Source organism: Myxine glutinosa, chromosome 7, assembly GCF_964187855.1.
Source record: "Myxine glutinosa chromosome 7, kmMyxGlut1.1, whole genome shotgun sequence".
In the NCBI taxonomy this organism is placed as follows: domain Eukaryota; kingdom Metazoa; phylum Chordata; class Myxini; order Myxiniformes; family Myxinidae; genus Myxine; species Myxine glutinosa.
In genome coordinates, this window is record NC_136267.1 from 50,222,458 (window position 1) to 50,249,004 (window position 26,547).

Sequence of the window (26,547 nt, forward strand, 5' to 3'; positions counted from 1 at the left end):
TGGCACACAGATAATGAACGATAGCTCACATACACACGTCATTTCCTTTTGAGATCAGATCAAAGATGTCTGACTGGCGGCCATTTTGATACTTAGATGTGTCCCCAAAAAATTATCGGAAGTGCATGGTCCGATTTTGTTCAAACTTAGCACAAGCACACACTGGCGGATCCGGGAGATGGAGGGGGCAGGCGGAAGTGCAGCGGGTGCGCACCCCCCACCCCCTTCGGATTTTGGATGATAAATTATAAGCTATGAATCTGGTCCTCTTGTCCAGATTATTTTGAGTAAGGAATGTTCCAGGCAGCTTATCAACACTCAGAGGTTTTAACACATACACACACACACACACACACACACACACACACACACACACACACACACACACACACACACACACACACACACACACAATTTATAGCAGAAGGAACAGCTGGGCAAGTCGGTTCACCAGTTCGTCAATCTGGCCATTAGTCATCGTGAATGTGCTGACCTGATGGACCAGAGAAGAACGCAAGGAACTGCAGAAACTTCCAAGAACGCACCAAATGCCATTTCTGACGATACAATTTTTTTTTAAATCCCTGGGGGACAACCCCCAGACCCACCTTCACACCCTCCCCCTCGTCGCTATGGTTTGGTGCACCCCTCCGTCTTGAAATCCCTGGATCCACCCCTGGCACAGTACATGATGGCATACACGTCCATCTCACTTCATTTTGCTTACCGATTAAAGATGGCTGACTGGTAGACTGGCAGCCAATTTAGTTGTAAAACTAGAACTACACTCTGCGACGTCAGGACGTTGACCCATATGCCTTCGCCCACATTATTACATCATTATAATACTTGTACCAAGTTTGATTTAAATCCGTTCAGCTGTTCTCAAGTTATCACATTTTTACCTGACACGTCATCTGACCTTTGACCCCTTGACCCCAAAATCTATTCAGTACATCTTTACATCATTATACATGCCTGTACCAAGTTTTAATTCAAATCCCTTCAGCCGTTCTCAAGTTATCGCAGTAACGAAAACCTATAATGGACGGACGGACAGCCGGACAGACGACCTGAAAACATAATGCCTCTGGCAACTTTGGCGGCAGAGGCATAAAAATCCAGTATTGAATACGTCCTCAACCATTTCTCGGACATGCATTTACCGATCTTGTTCAAAATTTGACAGACAGATAATGAATGATGGCCCACATAAGCACGTCATTTTCTTTCGAGATCAGATCCAAGATGGCCGACTGGTCGCAATTTTATTACTTAAACATGTCCCCAACCATTTCTTGAACATGCATGGACCAATTTTGTTTTAACATGGCATAAGCACAGCACATGACATTGTACATATGCAGAAGATTTTGTTTTGTAATCCGACCAAAGATGGCTGACTGGCGGCCTTTAACTCCATGCAGAAAAATTACTAAACCCACGGGGCCTATTACATTTTATGTCTTTTTCTCCTTGTTTCTTCATAAAGTTTTCACCAACTTTCAAGGGACTATTTTTCCAACCCGAAAAACTGTACGACTGACCGATTGAGCTGTTCAACAATAAACGAAAAGTTTTTCTTTTCAGGACAACAAACATAAGTTACTTCTTGGAAGATAAACACAACATAACAAAGTGAGACAACATCATGTTTATTTCGATGTAGCAGTTTACTTGGAAAGGAATGGATTGCTTGAGAGACCCAAATGGAGGTGACAAAGAGAAACTACAACAAAGGAGTTTGAACATTTATAAATGAAAATGTGCAAAACATTGAGATTAGAAGGGAAGGAGTTTAAAATGTAAAGAACCAAAAATCACCCGATAAATGTTTTGGGATAAATTTGATCGTTATATAAAATCCGCATTTGTCTGAGGCCACAATGTTTCACAGCAATTATTATGATGTGCAACTTTATAATAATGACTAATTATAACTTGTGTTTCAAGTAGGTGACCAACATATGCACGTCATCGCTCTTTTTACCCTCACAAGCATGTGCCACGTGTGTTTTACAACAGACCCCATTAAATCTACCACTCTGTGGGAAACAACCACAGCGCAGATCCCACTTACATCGGGTCCACAGCGCCAAAGTAACTGCACAGCATCACCTGGTATGTTTAAAAAAAATAGATGCACAATAATGGAAACTGATTATCATTCTTCATCATATCATCATCATCACGTGGTTGCTGGTTTGCAGCGATTATCATTCATAACTTATAATATAAGTTCAGTATTTGGTGTTTCGCAGGCAGGGCATGGCATCTCAAACTGTGGCGTCTTTTGGATAGATGTTAAACTAGGCGACCCATCTTATAGCACTAGTCAGTGGACCTTAAAGATCCCACGATGTATTTTCCGGAGAGTAGGGAAGCTATCGCCGACACCCTGAACAAATTACAGATTCCTGCCACCATGTCCAAGACAATCGGTGTGGTGACCAGTCTTTGCACTTACCTCACACAGAATTTCATTTTTTGACCCGATGGCCTTCCGGCTATATGGCAAGTTGGATGGACGGAGGAAGGTTTTTCTCTTCGACTTTTGTTTCTTTTTATTAGTCCCCTAACCATTTCACCAGAGAGGACTATAGGTTTGCTCTCCGTCCGTCCATCTGTCCGTCCCACCTATGGTTTTTGTTTTTTTTGACTTTAGAGGTGGCACCCTCGAATATATTTAACTGAAACTTAGTACATTACTTTATTATGATAAGTTACAGCACAAGTTTGAGTTTCTGGGAATTTCGTCAATTTTTCACAGAGCTATGCCCTTTTGGACTTCAATAATATCACATCGGTAGGGGACATTTATTGCAAAGCAAGTCTCACTCTTGTTTTTCTTTGTTTATTTTTCTTTTCTTTTCATGCCACACATTTTGTACATACATTGAAATATATACTTCTTCCAATTTTTTCGATGTTAATGTAATAGTAAATGACTTTGTTTTGATTTTGGTATCGAAGCATAAGTATTCTTCATACATCACGCTGTAGGTGTCCTTGATTATGATGTAACGTGTGTATATTATATGTATACATATGCAGTATATATATATATATATATATGTATATATATATATTGTTACCGATCGCGGATTAAGATGTTAGTTACCGAGCGGTTTGGTATTTCCGCGACCGTTACAGGATCCCTGACTCACCCGATTCACCCAGAACTTTGGCCGTATCGCACCCTAGCTGCTCAATGAGGGAAAAGACAAAAACGACGCAATGTAAAGAGGAAAACGAAGGCCAAGAAAGGTTTGAAATACTACTACATTTATTTACTATTTACACACAAGCAAAAAGAAAGCAGTGACGTTTATTTACAAGCACATAAGACGCAGGTGACACAGGGAAGTACTAGCTTATCGTTATACAGACTTAATTAACCCCAGGACAGAACAAACAAAGACGACTCACACGGGGAATTGCAGAGTGGATTGGCTGGAAGGCGGTGCATGGCTGGAGGGGGAGGACGGCACGGAGCTGGCTGGAGCTTGATCCTGCACGGGACGTCGGGCGGGACCTCGACGGCCGCTGATGCCTCCGATCCTGTCGTGTGCGTGGGATCACGGGTCGGATCACGGGTCGGATCACGGGTCGGATCACGGTCAGAGCCGACGCGCTGGTGGGGGGTCTGGTGTGACGGGTTCTCTCCTCTCTTCTTTTGTTTGGTCCAACCACTCCGTCTCCAACGCAACCCCTCAACGCAATCACTGAACGCAACCACTGAACGCAACCACTGAACGCAACCACTGACGACCAACTCAGCTCTTTGTGACCCTCCTTGTCTCGGCTCAAAAGTGCATCTCCGTTTCTGCTTCCAAGCTCGACTCTGTAAAAACGCATCTCCTTCGGCCACACCCCTGCCTTGGGTTATATAGGCCCCCGCCCCTCAACCTTTGCGAACCTCCCCGACCGCTCTTCCTCCGCCCTCTGTAGCCAAACCCCTGGCTCATGGTTGGTCGAGTGGGGCGGGCTCACTCCTCCCCTCTATGACGAGGTGGAGACACGCCTTTCTTCCCCGACTCGAGCCTCGTGGTCAATGGCGGTTATTGGAGGGGAGGTAATATGGGCAATCGAGGGCTCAGCGGTGACGAGAGGGGATGTAATATGGAAATGGAGGTTTTGGGGATGGGAAGGAAAGGGAATCTATTCTCTTTCACTGGTGCAATGGAGTATTTCAATTAATGGAAGACACAGCCTTACACTAATACACATAATAAGGATATAACTGTCAAAAAAAGATATATCGTGTCCTGCATGTATGTTTTATGGACTAACTACGGAAACGCCCTTTGACCTTTATACAACCACAAACGGAGGGAGGAGGGGTGATATTTTACAACAACCTTTTACAACAACATTTTACCACAACAACAAAATAAAAAACATTCTCATATCCACAACAATATATATATATATATATATATTTATATATATATATATATATATATATATATATATATATATATATATATATATATATTGTAACGATTTTGAGAAGTGTAACGGTTTTGAGAAGTGTAACAATTTTGGAGGAAGTGTAACGAATGTGAAAACGTTACAATGTGAACGTTACAAAAGTATGGTAACACCCTGGTAATGTAAATAATGGTCGCAGCCGTCCTCCTAGTTAATTCCATGAAACTTACATGCAGGTCACGATATATCTTTTTAAATAGTGTATTTCCTTATTCTATGTAGGCTAAATATGTGTTTCCCACTAGATTGACTTTGCATTGTATCAAACAAAATAAGCATAGGCCCTTGCAATTTCCCCAAACATCTCCGCTCTCCAAAGTTCCTTTCAAAAGGGTGGGAGTTGTGTTCAATCCCGCAAGCCACCATTGCCCATGTGCTAATCTCGGAGAAGAAAGGCGTGTCTCCACCTCGTCATAAAGGGGAGGAGTGAGCCAGAGGGTCGCATGGCCAATCAGCACCGCGGTGAGCGACCCGGTAGGCGTGCCCTCGCAGCCGGCGGCTTGATTCCGCCCGAGGTGATAAAAGCGACTGTAAGGGACTGCTTTACCAGATGACTTGGGAGATGACCTGGGAGAGGAGCGAAGAGGCGGCACCAAGAAGAGCGGTGAGATGCGAAACGCTCCAAGCCAAAGAGGAGAGGTACTCGGAGAGGAAACCAGCTTTGGAGAGACGCGCTGAAAGGAGGGAGACGGCTCCACCAGGAGGAGAGGAGCAGGTGTGCCCGAGCCAGCGCGTGACGTCTACAGCAGCGGATACGCGACGGAGGGTTTTCCCGCCAAAACCGCGAGGAATTGAGAGCTGCTGCCTCCGACCTTGCCTCCCTCTCAAGCAATCCACCTCAAGCCCTACCTGCCTGCAATATCCCCTGTGTAAGTGTGAACGTCCTGTCCTACTCGTTGTCTTGGGATTAAGTAAATTGAGTAGAATAAGCTAACGATGCACTGTGTGACTGCTTTTTCCATCCATTGCTTGTAAATAATTTTGGTCGCTCTTCCTTTTTGCATGTGTGTGTATAATAAATCTGTTCTTCCTCCGTACTCTGTCTTTTTCTCTTTTCCTTCTCTTTCGGTCGCTTTAGAGGTTTCCCGATTGAATATCTGTGGGGCGATCTGGTCAACGTCGGGTGGAATCGGGTTCTAATCGGGGAGTAACTGTTCGGACGCGGTAATACACCACCGCTCGGTCAATATAACATCTAAAACCGCGTCTGTAACAATATATATATATATATATATATATATATATATATATATATATATATATATATATATATATACTGTATATATATATATACTGTATATATATATATATATATATATATATATATATATATATATATATATATATATATATATACATACACACAGACTTGGCATTTAATATGGAATATTTTTTTTGTGGGGGTGAACTTACTTTTCAAGATGTCTTAGAACCAAAAGTTCATTGGAATTATGTTGAAACTAGGGCATGCCCGTACTATATATATATCTAAAATTATATCCCCCCCCCCTCTATTTACATGAAATGGTTTGGTCCAAAGCGAACGGCTTGCGAGTACGGTGACAATCCCCCCCTCTATTTACATGAAATGGTTTGGTCCAAAGCGAACGGCTTGCAAGTACGGTGACAACCCCCCCCCCCCTCTATTTACATGAAATGGTTTGGTCCAAAGCGAACGGCTTGCGGAGTTTGGTAAAGAAATCGCCATAGCGTGCACAAACGCGCAGGAAAGCGAAAGAATCGCAAAGTAGTTTTAATTAGTTTCAAACATAGTTTAACGCCAACATAGTTTGCCAACGTGAAATAAATGAATACGCTCTCAAATGTGCCGTCCGAGGCAGAGTCTGTTCGCCACGTTCGGCACACGTGATAGCTCGCTGCTCTCTGATTGGTTGAATCGTTTTTTGGACATAGCTCGGTAACTACTTCTCCGATTAATATGTCGCAAATTAGTTTTAATTAGTTTTAAAACATAGTTTAACGGCAACATAGTTTGCCAACGTGAAATAAATGAATACGCTCTCAAATGTGCTGTCCGAGGCAGAGTCTGTTCGCCACGTTCGGCACACGTGATAGCTCGCTGCTCTCTGATTGGTTGAATCGTTTTTTGGACATAGCTCGGTAACTACTTCTCCGATTAATATGAAACCTTGAAAAGGCACATCCTCGGGTCCCCAGCAATATACCTGGCAAGTTTAAAGTATATCGGACCGTGGTTGTCGAGAAACAGCGGTCACAGACATACAGACATACAGAGATTACTGGAATTATAGATAGATTATTCTAGATTTTGTTAATGTGACCTTTAAAGAAACAAAAACCACATTTGACATTTCGAAACAAATAAATTGATCCTTGAAAGTGATGTAAACTGATATCGAACTCAATTCATGGACAGTACTGTGTTAAACTTCTGTACGTTTTCCAGAAGTATCTCTTTATTTTGCACATTAGCCAAATTTTTTTTAAACAAAAACAAAAGCTAAATTACGACTGGGATTACGGACAGTAAAATTACAGTTCAGTACTTCGTGTAACCCCCACGAGCATTCAGGAGAGCACGTACACGTTGAGGCATGCTGTTCACGAGATTTGCCAAGGTTTGGACAGGAATCGCTTGCCATGCAGTGACAATAGCCTGCTGCAATTCATGCACAGAGGTCGGCTGCTGGTCCAAGTGGTCGATTTGATGCGTTAATTCTGCCCACAAGTTCTCTATCGGATTCATATCTGGGGACATGGCAGGCCACTCCATATCCTCTACACCACGGTCAGCAAGAAAGTGTTGGATCATGCGAGCACGATGAGGCCGTGCATTGTCATCTTGGAAGACAAAGTTTCCTCGAAAGGCTGCACGAGCAAATGGAAGCAATGTTTCTTCCAGAATGGCCCTGTACTTGAACTGGTTCAGGTTTCCATTCAGAACAACCAGGTCAGTTTTGCCCCGTGCATGAAAAGCAGCCCAAACGGTCACCCCACCACCTCCAGCTTGGACTCTTGGCACTATACAATCTTTGTTGTAGGCTTCATGCACTTGTCTGCGCACTCGGACGTGGCCATCTTGACGATAGACCAGAAATCTAGACTCGTCACTGAAGATCACGTGATTCCAGTGTCCTGGCTGCCATTGACGGTGCTCTCTGGCCCACTACAATCGGCGCTGGCTGTGTTGTCTGGTCAGGCGTGGCTTTCTCAGGGGACGCCTGGCACGATAGCCTGTTTGAACCAGTCGTTGGTTGACTCGCCTTCTGGATACAGGCACATTTGTCAGTTGCTGCCATTAAGCCCTAAGCCGATTAGATGACTTGGTACGGCCATTGCGGACTAACCGGTGCAGCTGGCGATCATCCCTTCTTGTCGTTCTGCGGGGACGTCCTGGCCTCGGTATTGGAGTAGGGACACCCCTCTGAGCATTTCGTTTCAGGATCTTTGACACCTGACCTTGAGTGATGCCATACTGCCGAGCAATAGCACGCTGTTTCATGCCGTAATTTCGTAAAGCCACCACTCCATGACAAACAGCATTGTCGAGTTGATGGACCATCTCCAGAGGAAGCGGCAATAACTTTTGGAGACGTGCAGCAGTTGTTTTCCACTAATACAGAACGCAACAACCCTTGTATACCCGACTGTGAAGCCAATCATAAAATGCACCTGTCCGTACATTTTGCCACGCCACCTGTGATATAATCCTGTTGTTGACTTCTTGCTGCGACAGACAATCAGTGACATGGTTCTTTTAACAAATAAATTACCAAAGTGGAAAAGAAACTCACCAGATTGATATACTGAGTTAAGAAAGTAAACCCAAGTCAAGAAAAAAAAAAAAATCCATATTAAATGCCAAGTCTGTATATATATATATATATATATATATATATATATATATATATATATATATATATATATATATATATATATATATATATATACATGTATATATATATATATATACATATATATATATACATATATATATATATATATATATATATATATATATATATATATATATATATATATATATATATATATATATATATATATATATATATATATCAACAGTTGTTGTGTTTGTAATGGTGAGTGAAGCTGTATGCTGATTTTCTCAGGTCCTTCAAAAGATAAACCATTTTTCTATCTACTTCTATCCACATCATCAGCAACACTGCTCATGTTAGTGTTTGGAGGTTTTTGGCACGTCAAGAGAAAGAAACTGGAAAAAGGTAAGAATTTCTTGCAATATGTTTTGACAAAATCTCACGAGTGGTATAGTACTGCTACGTTTGTGGGGGTAGATGATGGAATACCATAGTCGAGGCAGGATTGTATAGGTATAGCATGGACCGTGGACGAGTTGGAGGAATCTCGATGTATTAAGTAGGGAAACTGGAGCTTAAGTTGTTTACTTGCCTTCACACGAGGAGTAAGCCTGGTGTTGGCTTAGCGGTTAGGGTGCCGGCTTGGGATCCTAGGATCCTGAGTTCGAATCCTGATCAACAACAACACAACAACATGCATTTTAAGGCCATTTTCCCTGCTAGAGCTGGGGTTAGCCTTGCGGTCCCCATGACAATCTTCTCCATATTGCCCTATTTTCTGCATCTCCCCTTGTTAACCCCCTTGCCCGCATTTCTTCTTCCACCATCTTCAGCCAAGTCTTTCTCGGTCTTCCCCGTCCTCTACTTCCTTCTACATTCATTTCCATCACTCTTCTCAACCAGTCACTTTCATCCTTCCTCAACACATGACCAAACCATCTCAACCTGTTCCTCTTCACAGCATCCATCACAGGCTCTATTCCCTCTATTCCCATCATCTTTCGCAATTCATCATTTGTCTTCCTCTCTCTCAGCGACACTCCGCACATCCACCGAACCATTCGCATTTCCACCCTTTCCAACCTTCGTTGCTGCTCCTCATTCATGACCCATGTCTCGCTCCCATAAATCATAACACTTCTCACACATGCAGCATACACCTTTCCCTTCAGATCTGGTGAAATCTTCAGATCTTCAGACCTTTCCCTTCTTTCCCTTACAGTACTATCGTGCTTTCTGCAGAGAAGGCAAACCAAAAAGCAAACCAGTTACAGTTGTATCAGCTCCACCATTTATGCAATAGTGTTGCAGCACCTCTGGTTAAGGCAGATGTGTCTGGGATAGCCAAGTGACCACTGCTCAGCCGTTCATGCAAAGGGGTTGCAGTGTATCTAAGAAAATCAGCCAGTTCCTAGGATAGCCTTACTGGCTGTTGGTGACTGAGGGGTGTGACAGAGGCTCAAAATTGGTATGGGAAACTCAAGTGAAATTATAGGGGGAGAGGAAGAAATACACATGACAGATGAAACACCACGATGTTTTATATCCCAGATATACGTTCATGGAAGACCAAGGTGAGAGAGGGTAAAAGACAATATGTACATTCACAAAAGTCACAAAGCTCCCTCTTGGGTCTTTCCAAATACCTTGCTTCCTCAACAATCTTCTCGACAAGCGGAGGCTGAAGCAACAACCTTTTCCACTTTACAATCGCAGTCTGGAATACCAGGGAGTAATGGAAGCAGATGACCCACAGTTCCAACCAATGGTGTAGCATGATGCAGTCCAAGGAATCTCTTTGGTTTGCATCACATTGAGTTTCATGATAAACAAACTACTTGTGGTTGCTGATGTGGAGTTATCGATATTATGTTGAGTCCCTGATAAGACTGTTCCTTTAGCCCATTTTCGACCAATATGTCGTCAGCATTCGTTAAAATTCCTTCACTTAACACAGTTGATAAATGGTTATTGATGAGTATTCCTTGATTTTTTTTAATATAAAATTTTCCAGTTGGCAGTGGCTACACGAGATTTCAGTATAAATTTGCAATTTGAGAGTTATAATCAATGTTATTTTCTTTTCTAGAACTGGCAACTCGGAAGTCTAAAAGGTAAGCTGTTCATTCTTCTACTCGCATCCAAGTCACATTCATGCGTTAAAAAAATAATTTGCATACAAAATTGAGGCTCATGGATGAGCAAGATGACATAAGGTAACTAGAACGGCACTCGGTAGAGTGCATACCTCCGCCAGGCTGAACAGTTTATATTTTGTATCGCACTGATAGGCCGGATCTGGATTCCGACCTGAACCAAAATCGAATTGCTTGTTCTTGTCACCTGACCAACTCATCCCCCAAGTTTAGTCATAACTCGTCCATAACTTTTTAAAATATCATGTTATATATCGCTTTTCGCCTGATCTCTCAATGGTGAAGAATCATCACTTAAAAAATTAAATAATTCTCGTATCCGAATCCACATTCGGAACTTCACCAAAATCGAATCGATTCGGTCTTGTCACACACCCAACCTGGTTTTGTCACACATCCAACAACACACAACCAAGTTTTGTCCAAATCCGTCCATGACTTTTTGAAATATCGTGTTATATATCGGTTTAGGCCTATCCCTCAATGGTGAAGAATCATTTTTTTAATTCTGTGATCCGGATCCGGATTCCAATATTCACCAAAATTGAATCAACTCTTCATTGTCGCACATGCAACCTCTCCAGCAAGTTTTATCTGAATCCGTGCACAACTTTTTGAGATATCCCGCTATGTATCGTTTTTGGCCCTATCTCCCGATGGTGAAGAATCACTTAAACATTCTCGGATCCGGATCCAAATTCGAAACTTCACCAAAATCTAATAATTTCGTCCTTCTCACAATGTCACATTTCGTCCTTGTCTCCACCAAATTTCGTCCGAATCCGTCCACAACTTTTTGAGATATTTTGTTCACAGACAGACAGACGGGGGAAAACCTTCGGTGGCGGAGGTAAAAGGGCAAAGTAGTGACAGTGAGGCAACAGATGGGTACAAGCAAACAAATGAACTGAGAGTAAAGAAGATGAGAGTTAACACAGTATATAGTAAGGCAAGGGTCTTTCACTCAGAGAGTAGTGAATGAATGGAATGGTCTCCCTGGAAGGTAGTGGCAGCAGAAAGAGGATGAACCACAAGGTACTCCTTTATTCAGATAAAATTTCCACCTCTCCTCCATTATTGATATTTGTTAATAGAACAACTTATCCAGGTTTGAGTATTAATTATTTCTTTTACATTTATTTCAGGTCTGGACAAGGAACGTTGGAATATTCAAAAACCCATCAAGGCACGTTAACGTATTTCAGAAACGGCATAAATATATCTGTCAATACTTATCGATCAAAGGTAACAATAAACTGCTTTTCTTTTGCAGAAATGCAATTCGAGCTCATGGCGCCACCGATTCCACCGCGGGACGTGAGTCTGATGAACAATTTTGTCACAAACAAAATACGCAATGCATCCGCCTGATTTTGCTGCATATCAATCGGGGTTAATGTTGAACACGAACAGCGGTAGGTTTTGTTTTGAGGCATCGTTTCTATCTCTGTTTAACATTTAAAAAAAGAAAAAGTTTAACAATCGCAATGAAATTATTGATGCAAGGTGGACTGTACATACTCATGGGAGAGCAATGGCGAAACCCCCGGAGATATTCCTGCTCAGACAAGCGAGGCTTTAAGATGGTTCTGGGAGACAAATACATGTTAAAATTTATTTTCCTGGAATCGATACCTATTATGAACCTGGTGTTGGCTTAACGGTTAAGATGGCTGTCTTGAGATCTTGGTGGTCCTGAGTTCAAGCCCCTGTCAGACCGTTGAATTAACACCAGGTGGGTTGACTCGGCCTGTCATCCTCAAATAAGTAAGTACCAGGTGCCTGGAAATGAGGGGCATTGCATCAGTGACACAGCCGTGCCCCCAGAAAATGATGCAGCCAGCAGCCACAGGCTGCACACGAACCACCGATTCCTGTTAATGAAATGGTTTTGTTAAACAAATCTTACTATAATTCACCAAATGTCCGTCCGTCTGTCCGTCCGTTCCCAGATACCGCAAAAACGGCTGAACCGATCTCAACGAAATTTTGGGTGGGTAATCCTGGGACCCCCGGAGTAAAATAGGCTATATTGTTTTTCAAATTTCGTCTTTGGCCTCCAGCATTTTCAGGTTTGGACTCCCGCCTAACGTTATTGTCCCGGGTACCGCAAAAACGGCTGCACCGATCGCAACGATACACCTCCATGCCCTTGGGATTCCCATGGGTGACCCCACTAGTTTATATAATTTCAACTTTGAATAGTGGCATTTGGAATTACTTGGAAATGGAATCATTTCAACACTAAAACATTTATTGTTCTTTAGATCCCCAAATACAATTTGGTTACTTTATATGTACCTCGAGTGTTTTGCTTATGAGCTCGGTGTTAATCCAACATGAGCGAACTCTCAAGATTGGCAATAGTTTTTATACTCTTATTTCTTTACACTCTTCAATTTGTTGCAAACAAATGCCTGTGGCGTGTCCGCTTGAATATGAAGAGGAAGTGAGTGCGGTCGTGAAAACATGAGATGAGACACAAAAGACACAAAACATGAGACAACATGAGACACAAAAGTGCGGTACCGTATTTGCTGTTGTTGTGTACGTGCTTTGCAGAAACATATTGATGATGTTCAGTACACGATGTTCAGCTTAAAGAATCGAGAAAAGAAGAAGAAGAACCGAAACCAAAAACCATACACACTAGATGTCTAGCCTTGCCTTGAATCTAGACCCACCTGTTTAACTGTCTCCTTGCTTCGCGTGAAGGACGAGACATCAATCGGTGTGCCGTCCATCGGATGGACACTTAAACTGGGTGCCCGGCCTGCTAGCATTAGCCGATGGACGTTAAAGATCATACGGTGTACTTCGTGAAGAGGAGACAAGTTATCACCGACAACCTGAATAACTAACAAATTCCTACCACTTTCAGCCGAACGTCATGCCTGGCCAGCGGGTTCGTGAAACACTTAGGCCAAAAAGGTTCCCTGGCCAATCTCCAAAGAATGTGGGTATAATTTGGCCACTAAGGAAGTCATAGTAATGAACCACCTTTAGAGGCCATTTTTCCCCGCAGAGCAGGGGTTGGCCTTTTTCGGGCACCGTGGTCCCCTTTTTGAAGCAATGTTTTTATTTTATTTTATGGCCGGATGCCCTTTGTGCCGCCAACCCTGTTAGTCGCCTCTTGCGACGCACAGCGAATTACCAGTTAACTGGTACTCAATTTGCCGACCTCGGAAGGATGACAGGCTGAGTCAACCCCCCTGGCGTTAATTCAGCGATTGACCGAGATTCGAACCCTGGATCCCAAACCGCACCCTAACGGCTAAACCAGGCTAAGGAAGTCATAGTAATGGTCGTGGTCATATAGTTACCTGGGCCGCGTTAATGGATTATTTGTTTTGGCGCATTAATGGATTATTTGTTTTGGCGCATTAATGGATTATTTGTTTTGGAGCATTAATGGATTATTTGTTTTGGCGCATTAATGGATTATTTGTTTTGGCGCATTAATGGATTATTTGTTTTGGCGCATTAATGGATTATTTTTTTTTGGCGCATTAATCGATTATTTGTTTTGGCGCATGAATGGATTATTTGTTTTGGCGCATTAATGGATTATTTATTTTGGCGCATTAATGGATTCTTTGTTTTGGCGCATTAATGGATTATTTGTTTTGGCGCATTAATGGATTATTTGTTTTGGCGCATTAACGGATTATTTGTTTTGGCGCATTAATGGATTATTTATTTTGGCGCATTAATGGATTATTTGTTTTGGCGCATTAATGGATTATTTGTTTTGGTGCATTAATGGATTATTTGTTTTGGCGCATTAATGGATTATTTGTTTTGGCGCATTAATGGATTATTTGTTTTGGCGCATTAATGGCTTATTTGTTTTGGCGCATTAATGGATTATTTGTTTTGGCGCATTAATGGATTATTTGTTTTGGCTTTACCTAATCGATTAGTTTTTACATGCTTCACCCAGTGTCATATAACAACAAATAGTATGTAGTGCTCCTTTTGTTTTTGTCTGTGCACGGAACATGGCTTTGCAAGAGGTTTTTTTTGAATAAAAACCATGAATTTTGTCTGACTCATCTCTCTTTATTTGTTCCATTAGATGATTAGAGTATGACAACGAAAGGTTAATGCAGTAAAGTTCATCATTTATTTTTCCTACTTAACTTGCCGAATCTATTTATAATTCTGCAAAATGTTTTATGGAGGCACTGTGATTTTAACTTCCATGCATTTCCTCCTTTTTTTTTCTTTTTTTCTTTTTTTTGTTTCCAAGATCGAGGCTCGTGAAAGAGCTAACATTAATCACACAGAAAGACAAACCGACACATAAATCAGATAATAAGGGGAGCGGTAGACAAGATGGGGAGAGAGGAGGAAGGACACAAACACAACATTTGAGAGTAGGGACATCGAGAGAGTGGTCACAGTGGTCTCCCATCTCTACCGCCTCTGACATCAACTCATCCTGGGAATTCTTCCAAAGTAAATTGCTCTCTCTCATGCACAGATCTATCCCATCTCGTGTTCAGTTGTCATACCCTTCCTCCCGTCCATGGTACACGGAATCTTGTGGTGAGGCTGTTGCCCAGAAACAACTTGCTTTCGTCTCCTGGAAAGCAAATCCAACGGAAGGAAATCTCATTTCCTTTCACAAAGCCCGAAACAAGTGTGTGTCCACCCTCAGGAGAGCCAGGAAACAATATCTCTCCGTTCTCAAATGGAACTCTCTTATCTGTCTCCCTCTTCCAAATCCTGGTGGCGTCTGGTCAAATCTGTTTCTGGTGTTTGTTCCCCCTCCATCCCCTCCCTCACCTCAAACGGCTACACGGCTGACTCCGCACATGAAAAAGCTGAATGCCTCAACTCTGTGTTTGCCTCTAAATCTTGTGTCCCAAACCCATCCCTCTCTGTACCCACCGTATCCAGTTGTACCCAGCTGCTCCTGGATTCTGTGTCTTTCTCTCCTGACAAGGTGGAGAAGTTTCTGCAACTGGACCTGACGGCATCAGCCCACGGGTCCTAAAATCCTGTTCTTCCGCTCTTTCACTCCCTCTCTCTGTTCTCTTCACCCTCTCTTTTGCTCAAGGTCATCTGCCATCTGCTTGGAAATCAGCCAACATCACCGCTTTGCACAAAAAAGGTGCAAAAACATCCTAGCAATTACAGACCAATCAGCCTTCTCCCAATTATCAGCAAAGTCATGGAATCCATCATTGCTTCAGATATGAAATCTTTTCTCTTCTCCAATGGCTTGATCTCTGATCATCAATTTGGTTTCAGACCTGGTCACTCTACTCTGGACATGCTGCTTCTGCTTTCTCAACAATGGATGGAGTTCCTCAATGCCAAACAGGAAATTAGAGCTGTCTCCCTTGACATATCACGTGCCTTCGATACGGTCTGGCACCCCGCTCTGCTCACCAAACTCTCCTCCTTTGGTATCCATGGAAATCTCCACGCATGGGTGGCGGACTTCCTCTCTAGTCGTAGTCAACGTGTGGCCCTGAATGGGTTTCTCTCATCTCCTCTTCCTGTTCAGGCTGGAGTTCCCCAAGGCAGTGTTCTCGGCCCTGTGCTTTTTCTGGTCTTCATCAATGATCTCTCTGACTCTCTTGAAAATCCTCTCTATCTCTTTGCTGATGACTCTACTCTCTGTCGCTCCATTCCTCATCCCTCAGATCGGGAGAATGCGGCCTCCTCACTCTCTGCAGACCTGGACAAAATCACAGACTGGGCAAACAAGTGGAATAGAACATGTCTTTCAATCCTGACAAATCTCACACTCTTACGATGTCTCTCCGAAAAGACCGACTGGACAACCCTCCCATCCACTTTCTGAATAATCCTCTCCAAGAAGAGGTTTGAATGAGCTAACATTTGTTTGTGAAATAAATGTTAGCTCATTCACGAGCCCCGATTCAGTATACAAAAAAAAAGAGAAAAAAAAGAAGAACTGTGGGAGGGAGAGGGCTTTGGGAGGGGGGCATGGAAAGGGGGGGGGGGGGTGGGAGAGGTATAAAACATATGGACACAGCAAGGACTTCCAGGAAAGAAGTTGGAATTTCAAAAAAGTGGATCGGGTGAATTAGCGGGGGTAGAAAAGATCAAGGTTTTGGATGGGGGAAGATAAGAGATGGTGGTGAACAGCTGTTTTAAAGACGTGGAGGGAGGAGTGGGATTGAAGGGAGTGTGGGAGTTTGTTCCAGAGGCGGGAGAAAAGAAGAATGAAAGAGTGAAGGTGAGCAGAGAGCCTAGATTTCGGCAGTTTAACCATAAGAGGGTTGCTGGCAGATCTTGTGCGACCTGTAGGAATATTTGGGGGACAGAGCACATAGAGAGCTGGGGGAGCAAGGCCGGAGATGAGTCTGTAGAAGACAGAAAGACCACCAACCTGCCTGCCGTGAGTAAGTGAAAGGCCCTCGGAGTTAGCTTCATCGCGGGAGATTCCAATGATTCTGAAAGCTTTGGTTTCAACAGCGTGAAGCCGAGCTATGTGTGAGGCAGGAGCACCGGCCCAGAGGTGGGGGGGGGGGGGGGGGGGGGACAGTATTCCATTGAGCTGCGGATGAAAGTCTTGTGTGTGGTGAGGAGCTCAGTTGTGCCAAGGAAGGACTTCGCACGACGGACGATGCCCAGTCGGTGACTGGCTTTGGAGGCCAGCTTGGAAATGTGGTTTTCCCAGGAAAGATCCTGGTGTAGCGGTTACCGGAAGCATGACACAATTACCGTGCACCGGCCGATGACGCAACCGGCGAGCGGTCACGTGTCCGGACTCGCCCGGGCATGTCCAGACTTGCCCTTCTCGGGCGAACACGTGACTTACCGATTTTGCATACCACACCCCGCCTGAGAGGCGTGGCTTTTGTGTGTTCAGTTTGCGATATAAATTGCCGCCCGTTCGAGGGGCAGATTCAGTGTGCTTTTGAGTTCTTTGGTTTTGAGCTAAATAAATAGCTCGGTGAAACTTCTTTCCTGTGTCGTCCATTTTGTCTGGCTTTATAGTGTGAGCACAGCTCCCACAATTGGTGACCCCTTTCTACGAACACGGCGATGGAGTCAGCTGTAGCTTTGAAGCTCCCGGGCTTTTGGGAATCTCACGCGGCCGTTTGGTTTCCTCAAGCCGATTCTCAATTCGCCCTGCGGGACATCACGGAGGACACGACGCGCTACCACCATGTGGTCTCTGCGCTCACCGCCTCCTCCGCTGCCCGGGTTCTGAGCTGCCTCCAGCACCTGCCGAACGCCGACAAATACGGCGCGCTCAAAGGCCTACTCCTCAGTGCGTTTGGACTCACGGAGACCGAACCCGCACAACAACTACTACACCTCCCGGAGCTGGGTGAGGCCCGTCCATCCGAAAGCATGGACCACATGTTTGCTCTTCGCGGTGACCACAGCCTGGACTTCCTCTTCCGCGAGCTATTCCTCCAGCGGCTACCCGGGCAGGTACGGTTAGCTTTGGCTAATTCGCCCATCACGGACCCTCGCGCCCTGGCCAAGGAGGCCGATAAATTTTTCTCGGCCAGGCGACACGTCGGAGCGGCCGCCTGGAACCCTGGGCCGACCGAGGCAACGCCTGCGCCACGACCGGCGCCTCCACCGGCCGAGTCCGTGCCCCTGACGGCTGCGGCCGCCGCGACGCCCCGTTGGCCGAACCCAACGCGACCGCCGGAGCCTCCACCAGAGCGGACCATGTGCTATTACCACGCCAGGTTCGGGCAGAAGGCCAGAACGTGCCGCCCACCGTGCACTTTCGGCGGGTCGGGAAACGACCAGGCCGGCGCTCGCTGCCTGCCATGAGCGTCGGCCATTCAGGCAGCCTTCTGTTTATCACGGACACAGAGTCCAGGCGGCGTTTTTTGTGTGACACCGGCGCTCAGCTGAGCGTGATACCCGCCTCGGTGGAGGACAAACAGGCCGCGCTATGCGGCCCCGCCTTGGTCGCCGCAAACGGCTCCTCCATTTGCACCTTCGGTTCGCGCAGCGTCGCATTCTGCTTCGGGGGCCAGCGCTTCAGGTGGGACTTCATCACGGCGAACGTGCCCATGGCCTTGCTGGGTGCAGATTTTCTTTGTGCGCATGGGCTTTTGGTTGACGTCAAACGGCGTCGGCTCATCAACGCGGAGACCTTCAGCTCGCTCGCTTGCTCATTGAGCGGCTCTGCTCCGACCAAGCTAGCCTGTGCGCTCCCGGCCGCGGACGATTTCACCCGCCTGCTCGCCGAGTTTCCCGCCCTCACGCAGCCGACGTTTTCGGCCGTCGCCGTCAAGCATGGCGTCGAACACCACATCCCGACCACAGGTCCATCGGTCTACGCCAGGGCTCGCCGCCTCGACCCAGCCAAACTCGCCATGGCGAAGGCGGAATTCGATGCGCTGGAGCGATTGGGCATTGTGCGGCGCTCGAATAGCGCGTGGGCCTCGCCCCTGCACATCGTGCCCAAACCGGGTGGCGGATGGCGACCATGCGGCGATTACCGCCGCCTTACCGACGCCACCACCCCCGACCGGTACCCGATACGACACATACAGGACTTTTCCGCCCGTTTGGCGGGGCGGGTGATCTTCTCCAAGGTCGACCTTATTCGGGGCTACCACCAAGTACCTGTCCGGCCGGCCGACGTTCCGAAGACGGCTGTAATTACACCTTTTGGCCTCTTCGAGTTCCTCTGTATGCCGTTCGGCCTTCAGAACGCGGCCCAGGCCTTCCAGCAGCTGATGGACAGTGTGCTGCGCAATCTCACCTTTCTGTTCGTCTACCTGGATGACATTTTCATCGCCAGCACTTCCTGGGCGGAGCACCTCGTCCACCTGCGCACACTTTTCGAGCGCCTCGGCCAGCACGGCCTCATCATCAACCCGGCGAAATGCCAGTTTGGTGTAACGGCCGTCGACTTCCTGGGGCACCGCATCACGAAGCGCGGGGCCGTCCCGCTGCCTACCAAGGTGGAGGCAGTCACAAGTTTCCCGCGCCCCCGCTCCATCAAGGCCCGACAGGAATTTTTGGGGATGGTAAATTTTTAGGAGAGCTGGTTCGTGCCTCGCGCCGAACAACTCATGCGCCCCCTGTACGAAGCCCTCCGGGGCAAGCCGGCCAAGCACGACATCGCCTGGACCACAGAGATGGACGCGGCATTCACGGGCGCTAAGCTGGCCCTCGCCAACGCGACCATGCTGGCACACCCGGCACTCGACGCACCCATCGCCCTCACCACGGACGCCTCCGACTACGCGGTGGGCGCCGTGCATGAACAGTGGGTGAACGGGGCTTGGCAACCGCTGGCCTTCTTCAGCCGGCAGCTTCGCCCCAAAGAGGGCAAGTATAGCGCTTTCGACCGCGGGCTCCTCGGTCTTTACCTGGCCGTTCGCCACTTCCGCCATCTTTTGGAGGGCCGCCCGTTCACGGCGTTTGTGGACCACAAACCCCTGGTCTTCGCCATGGCCAAGGTTACGGAGCCGTGGACGGCCCGCCAGCAGCGCCACCTCTTCACCATGTCCGAATTTACGACGGACATCCGGCACGTTGCGGGCAAGGACAACGCTGTGGCTGATTGGCTCTCCCGGTCCGGCGCGAACGCCGTCCACCTGGGTGTGGACTTCGCCCGCATGGCGGCCGACCAGACCGCCGACCCCACGGTGCAAGCCCTCCGGACAGCAGACACAGGCCTGCGGTTGGCCGACGTCCCCTTCAAGGACACAGGCACAGTTCTCCTGTGACGTTTCCCTGGGCCAACCTCGCCCCATCGTGCCCACCGGATGGCAGCGGCACATTTTTGACGCCCTTCACGGCCTTTCCCACCCGGGCCGGAAGGCATCACAGAAGCTCGTGGCAGCAAAGTTCGTCTGGCACGGGCTCCGCAAGGACGTCCGCGACTGGGCCAATGCCTGTGTCGCCTGCCAGCACGCGAAGGTCCACCGGCACACCCAGGCCCCGTTGGCACCATTCGACGTGCCCGCGTGGCGCTTTGACCACATCAATGTGGACCTGGTGGGACCCCTTCCCTCCTCGCGGGGTTTCACCCACCTCCTCACGATGGTGGACAGGACCACCAGGTGGCCGTAGGCCGTCCCGCTGGCATCAACAACATCCGCCGACGTGGTGCAGGCCTTCATTGGCACTTGGATTGCCCGTTTCAGCGCACCCTCGGACATCTCCGACAGAGGCCCGCAATTCACCTCCGAGCTTTGGGGCGTGGTCACCCAGGCCTTGGGGGTCAACCTCACTGCACCACGGCCTACCACCCCCAAGCCAACGGCTTGTGCGAGCGGTTCCACCGCTCGATGAAGGCCGCTCTCAGAGCCAGCCTCCAGGACGACGGTTGGGCCGACAGGCTCCCGTGGGTCCTATTGGGCCTCCGAACAGCCCCAAAAGAGGACCTCCAGGCTTCCACCGCCGAGCTGGTCTACGGCCAGCCACTGCGCATGCCGGGCGAATTCATCCCTGACGCCACAGGCCCCTGGTCGGCGCGCCAACGCTCGGACCTCCAGGAGGCCGCCAGGAGATTTGCCCCCATGCCCACGTCCCACCACGGCTGCCCCCAACCCCACATCCCCCCAGCACTTCGCACTGCGGAGTACGTTTTTATCCGGCACGACGCACACCGGGGACCGCTCCGGCCGCCGTACGATGGACCTTTCCGGGTCCTGCAGAGGGACGACAAGTCATTCATCGTCGATATCGGCGACAAGCCGGACCGCATCTCCGTGGACCGCCTCAAGCCGGCCCATTTGGACCTCGACCAACCTCCACGGTTGGCCTTTCCTCCACGACGGGGCCGTCACCCGTCAACCAAGCCCCCCGCCCGAATTCACCGCCACGCCGCCTACCACCCCCACACGAATCGCCAGGGGTCGTTTCGGCCGGGTCATCAGGACCCCCCTCAAACTGACTCTCCCGGTGCAGGTTAATTCTGGGGGGGGGGGGCGATGTAGCGGTTACCGGAAGCATGACACAATTACCGTGCACCGGCCGATGACGCAACCGGCGAGCGGTGACGTGTCCGGACTCGCCCGGGCGTGTCCAGACTTGCCCTTCTTGGACTTATCGAGACTCTACGTGACTACGTGACTTACCGATTTTGCATACCACGCCCTGCCTGAGAGGCGTGGCTTTTGTGTGTTCAGTTTGCGATATAAATTGCCACCCGTTCGAGGGGCAGATTCAGTGTGCTTTTGAGTTCTCTGGTTTTGAGATAAATAAATAGCTCGGTGAAACTTCGTTCCTGTGTCGTCCATTTTGTCTGGCTTTATAGTGCGAGCACAGCTCCCACACTGGTTTCTTTATTCTTTTAGGAATAGAACAGTTTGAAATGTGTCAGAGATAAGTCTGACACCATATTCTAATAAGAAATACCCAATACATTGTGTGGGATTTGGAGCCATCGGTCAAATGTGATGATGTTGGCCAACAACGCATCTGAAAATGCAAAGCCCGTCTGCATCCGTTTGTATTCAGATGTCTTCTTCTTCTTCTTCTTCTTCTTCTTATTCTTCTTCGCCCGCATGCTGAAAAAAAACGAAAACAGTTTTAAAAAATACAAAATTAAAATTGAGGATTTTATGCAGCCTTAACCTTTTTATCTAAAAAAAAAAAAACTCCTACCTTTTGATTGGTGAACCAATTCAGTGACCCAATATGCAAATTATTTAAATTTTGGGTTAATCGGATGAATTGACAATTTTACGCAACCTTTACCTTTGACCTAAAAAAACAATCAGGTTCTAGGTTTTGATTGGTGAACCAATTCAGTGACCCAATATACAAATTCTTAAAATTTCAGGTCAATCACATGAAAATTGACAATATTTTAAATGACGTTGACCTTTAACCTTTTGACCGAATTATTAATTTGCTTTCTCCGTATCATCATAATAAAGCGTTGGTGAAAATTTCATGACAATAGCTCAAATAGTAAAAAAAAAAAAGGTATGGCCTGGACAGGCAGGCACACACAGACAGACAGACAGAAGTGATTACAAAACTCCGTCTCCTGTTGTGCAGTGGACAGGCTCATAACATGTCTCAGTTTGGTGTTTTGAATGAATAAAATGAGTTATGCAATGAGTTTATAATAAGGTAATAAAGCGCGGCGTTACGCGCGCTGCTTGCGAGCAAGGAGGAAGCGGACAAGCGGTAACCTATAAGCGTCTTTATTTCAGGAGCTCACTGTAACACTGGCGCGCTCCGGGCTGCGCGCCCGGTGTATATCATGAGGCCACGCCTACCCCTCGGGCGTGGCCACCGCCCACTTGGTGCGTGGAATGATGTCACCACGCCAGTGGGCTTTTGTGTCCGCCACACGCACCCCCCAGAATTCCCGCGCACCTGGAGGGCCAGTTTGCGGGGCAGACGAATGACCCGGCCGAAGCGCCCCCTGGCGATCGGCGGCGTCCGGGGTGCAGGGATGCCAGGTGGGATGCCCCTGGCTGCCCCTGGGATGGGTGCAGGACCGGGGGGCGGCGTGGCGGCGTGGCTGGGCGGTGCCGGGGGTCCGCCCGCAGGGGGGCGGCCCCGACGTGGGGGTCGGGCCACTGGCGGTGGATGGTCCACGTCGAGGTGGGCCGGCTTGAGGCGGTCAACCGAAACGCGGTCAGGAGTACCGCCGATGTCCAGGGTGAAGTGCTTCGCCCCGGTCTCCAGCACGCGGAAAGGCCCGTCGTACGGGGGCCGCAGTGGTGTCCGGTGGGCATCGTGGCGGACGAATACGTACTCCGCCGTGCGAAGCTCCGGGGCGACGTGCGTCGGTGGGTGCCCGTGGCATGCCGTTGGCACCGGGGCGAACCTCTGGGCGGTCTCTTGCAGAGCGGAGCGCTGCGGTGCCGCGGACCATGGTGCCGTGGAGTCGGGGAGGAACTCGCCCAGCACCCGCAGCGGTTGCCCGAAGACCAACTCCGCCGCGGATGCGCGCAGGTCCTCCTTGGGCACCGTCCGGAGGCCCAGCAGGACCCAGGGGAGCCTGTCGACCCAGCCGCCATCGCGGAGGGTGGCCCGGAGCGCGGCCTTCAATGAGCGGTGAAATCGCTCACACAGGCCGTTAGCGTGGGGGTGGTAGGCCGTGGTTCGGTGCAGCCGGACCCCGAGCCCCTGCGCAACCGCCCCCCAGAGCTCCGAGGTGAACTGGGGGCCGCGGTCGGACGAGATGTCTGAGGGGGCACCGAACCGGGCGACCCAGGAGACGATGAAAGCCTGCGCGACATCGGCCGCCGTTGTCGACGCCAATGGCATGGCCTCCGGCCACCGGGTGGTGCGGTCCAGCATGGTGAGGACGTAGGTGAAACCCCGCGAGGGGGGCAGAGGTCCCACCAGGTCCACGTGGACGTGGTCAAACCGGCGTTCCAGCACCATGAACGGGGCCAACAGGGCCTGGGTGTGCCGGTGCACCTTGGCGCGCTGGCACGCGAGGCACGTCCTGGCCCAGCCGCGGACGGCCTTCCGGAGGCCATGCCAGACGAACTTGTCGGCGATCAGCCTTTGGGAGGCCCTCGTGCCCGGGTGGGACAGGCCGTGGATGGCGTCAAACACCTGGCGCTGCCAGCCCGCGGGCACGATGGGGCGAGGACGCCCGAGGGAGACGTCGCACAAGAGGGCCGCGCCCGCGCCGTCGAACGGCACCTCGGTGACGCGGAGGCCCGTGATGGCGGTCCGCAAGGCCTGGACGTCGGGGTCAGCGGCCTGGTCCGCTGCCATCCGGGCATAGTCGATGCCGAGGTGGACTGCGTGGGTGACGGCCCGGGAAAGGCAATCCGCCACCGGGTTGTCCTTCCCCGCGACGTGCTGGATGTCCGTCGTGTACTCGGACACGGCCGAGAGGTGACGCTGCTGCCGGGCCGACCACGGCTCGGTGACCTTGCCCATCGCGAAGATCAGTGGCATGTGGTCAACGAAGGCAGTGAACGCACGGCCCTCGAGCAGATGGCGGAAGTGCCTGACCGCCAAGTGAAGCCCGAGCAACTCGCGGTTGAAGGTACTGTAACGGCGTTCGGGCGGGCGAAGCTGCCGGCTAAAGAACGCCAGCGGTTGCCAAGCTCCACGCACCCATTGCTCGTGCACCGCGCCCACCGCGTAGTCCGAGGCATCGGTGGTGAGGGTGATCGGTGCATCGGGCGCCGGGTGCGCGAGCATGGTGGCATTAGCCAAGGCGAGCTTCGCGCCCGTGAACGCTGTGTCCATCTGCTCGGTCCAGGTAACGTCGCCTTTGCCCGGCTTACCTCGGAGAGCTTCGTGCAGGGGGCGCAGGAGCTGGGCGATATGGGGCAGGAACCGATGGTAAAAGTTCACCATGCCCAGGAACTCCTGCAGCCCTCTGATCGTGCGGGGGCGCGGAAACCCCTTCACCGCCTCCACCTTGGCCGGCAGGGGGATGGCTCCGTGCCTGGTGACACGGTGCCCCAGAAAATCGATTATGGCGGCGCCGAACCGGCACTTCGCGGGGTTCACAATCAGGCCATGCTGGCCCAGGCGTTCGAAGAGCGTGCAGAGGTGGCGTAGGTGCTCTTCGTGGGACGTGCTGGCGACGAGGATATTGTCCAGGTAGACGTAGACAAAACCCAAGTCGCGCAGGACGCTGTCCATCAGTCGCTGGAACGCCTGATCCGCATTCTTCAGACCGAAGGGCATGCGCAGGAACTCGAAGAGTCTGAATGGCGTGATGACCGCCGTCTTCGGGACGTCCTCCGGCCTGAAGGGGACCTGATGGTAGCCGCGTATGAGGTCCACCTTCGAGAAGAAGGACATGCCCGCCAAACGGGCGGAAAAGTCCTGAATGTGGGGGATGGGGTAGCGGTCGGGAGTCGTGGCGTCTTTGAGACGGCGATAGTCCCCGCACGGTCGCCATCCCCCGCCGGGCTTCGGCACGATGTGCAGCGGCGACGCCCAAGCGCTCTCTGAGCGCCGAACGATGCCGAGTCGCTCCAGGGTAGCGAACCCCGCTTTTGCCACCGCCAGCTTCGTCGGCTCGAGGCGGCGTGCCCGGGCGTAGACCGGTGGCCCGACGGTGGGGATGTGAAGGGCCACCCCGTGCTTGACGGCCCCCGCCGAGAAGGTGGGCCGCGTGAGGGCCAGGAAGCCGGCGAGGAGGCGGGTGAATGCGTCCGCTGCCGGAAGCATACAGACCAACGTGGCCGGAACCGAACTGTTCGGCAAGCCGCTTGGCAAGCCGCTCGTTGAGCTGCTCGACGAGCTGGGCAACGCACAAGCGAGCGAGCTGAACGTCTCGGCCTGGACAAGACGTCTGCGCTTGACGTCGACCAGGAGCCCATTAGCGCACAGGAAGTCCGCGCCAAGCAGTGCCATGGGCACGTCGGCGGTGACGAACGTCCATCGGAAAACCTGCCCTCCGCACCGCAGAGAGAGGCAGCGTTTTCCGTACGTACGGATGGGCGTCCCGTGCGCGGCAAGCAGCGCGGGGCCCCCACCCGCGGCGTGCTTGTCTGACGTGCCGGCGGAACGACACTCACCTGCGCTCCTATGTCGCACAGGTAACGGCACCCGGAGAAGGTGTCCGTTATGAACAGCAGGCTGCTCGAACGGCCGGCGCTCATCGCCACTATTGAGCGCCGGCCCGGGCGTTTCCCGACCTGTTGAAGGAGCATGGCGGATGACACTGCCGAGCTTCGTGGCCGAACTTGGCGTGGAACCAGCACCAGGTGGTGGAGCTGGAGGAGCGCGGCTGGCTCCGCCAGGCCGGTGGAGTTGGCGGGTTTCCCCGCGGTGGCGGTTTTCGCCGCGGCGGTGGGCGGGGCGTGGCGGCGGTCACGAGGTGCGTATCAGCATGCTGCGTATGCTGTATAAGCTGATGCTGTGGATCAGCAGCATCAGCAGCATCAGCAGCATCAGCCTCGAGGGCCGTGACGGCCACGCCGACTCTCGCCCGCGTGTCCGAAGCGGCGAAGTACCTGTCCGCCTCGGCTGCCAATGCTCGGGGTTCCGTTAGCCCGGTCCCGGCCAACGCGAGGCGAACCTGCGCTGGAAGTTGGCGACGGAAAAGCGCCCGGAATAGAGAACCGGGGGCTTCGTCGCCCAACAGTGACAGCATATGGTCCATTCGGAACGACGGGCGCGTGTCACCGAGCTCGGGGAGATCCAGGAGGCGGTCGGCC

General features: G+C 49.9%; 1 protein-coding gene across 7 annotated transcripts in view; it reads left to right on the plus strand.

The window, feature by feature from the left end:
- Positions 1-14,516, plus strand: part of LOC144892936 (uncharacterized) — a 50,353-nt gene extending 35,837 nt beyond the window's left edge. For 6 of the 7 annotated variants that reach the window (XM_078781693.1, XM_078781696.1, XM_078781694.1 and 3 more), the window contains 6 exons: positions 2,026-2,121; positions 8,607-8,720; positions 10,405-10,429; positions 11,617-11,657; positions 11,745-11,788; positions 13,034-14,516. In XM_078781693.1, coding sequence (XP_078637819.1) covers positions 2,026-2,121; positions 8,607-8,720; positions 10,405-10,429; positions 11,617-11,657; positions 11,745-11,788; positions 13,034-13,132 — 419 coding nt within the window. In that variant the 3' untranslated portion in view covers positions 13,133-14,516. The remainder of the gene's footprint in view (positions 1-2,025; positions 2,122-8,606; positions 8,721-10,404; positions 10,430-11,616; positions 11,658-11,744; positions 11,789-13,033) is intronic. The other variant, XM_078781697.1, reaches the window with a different exon arrangement.
- The last annotated feature ends 12,031 nt before the right edge of the window (positions 14,517-26,547 follow it).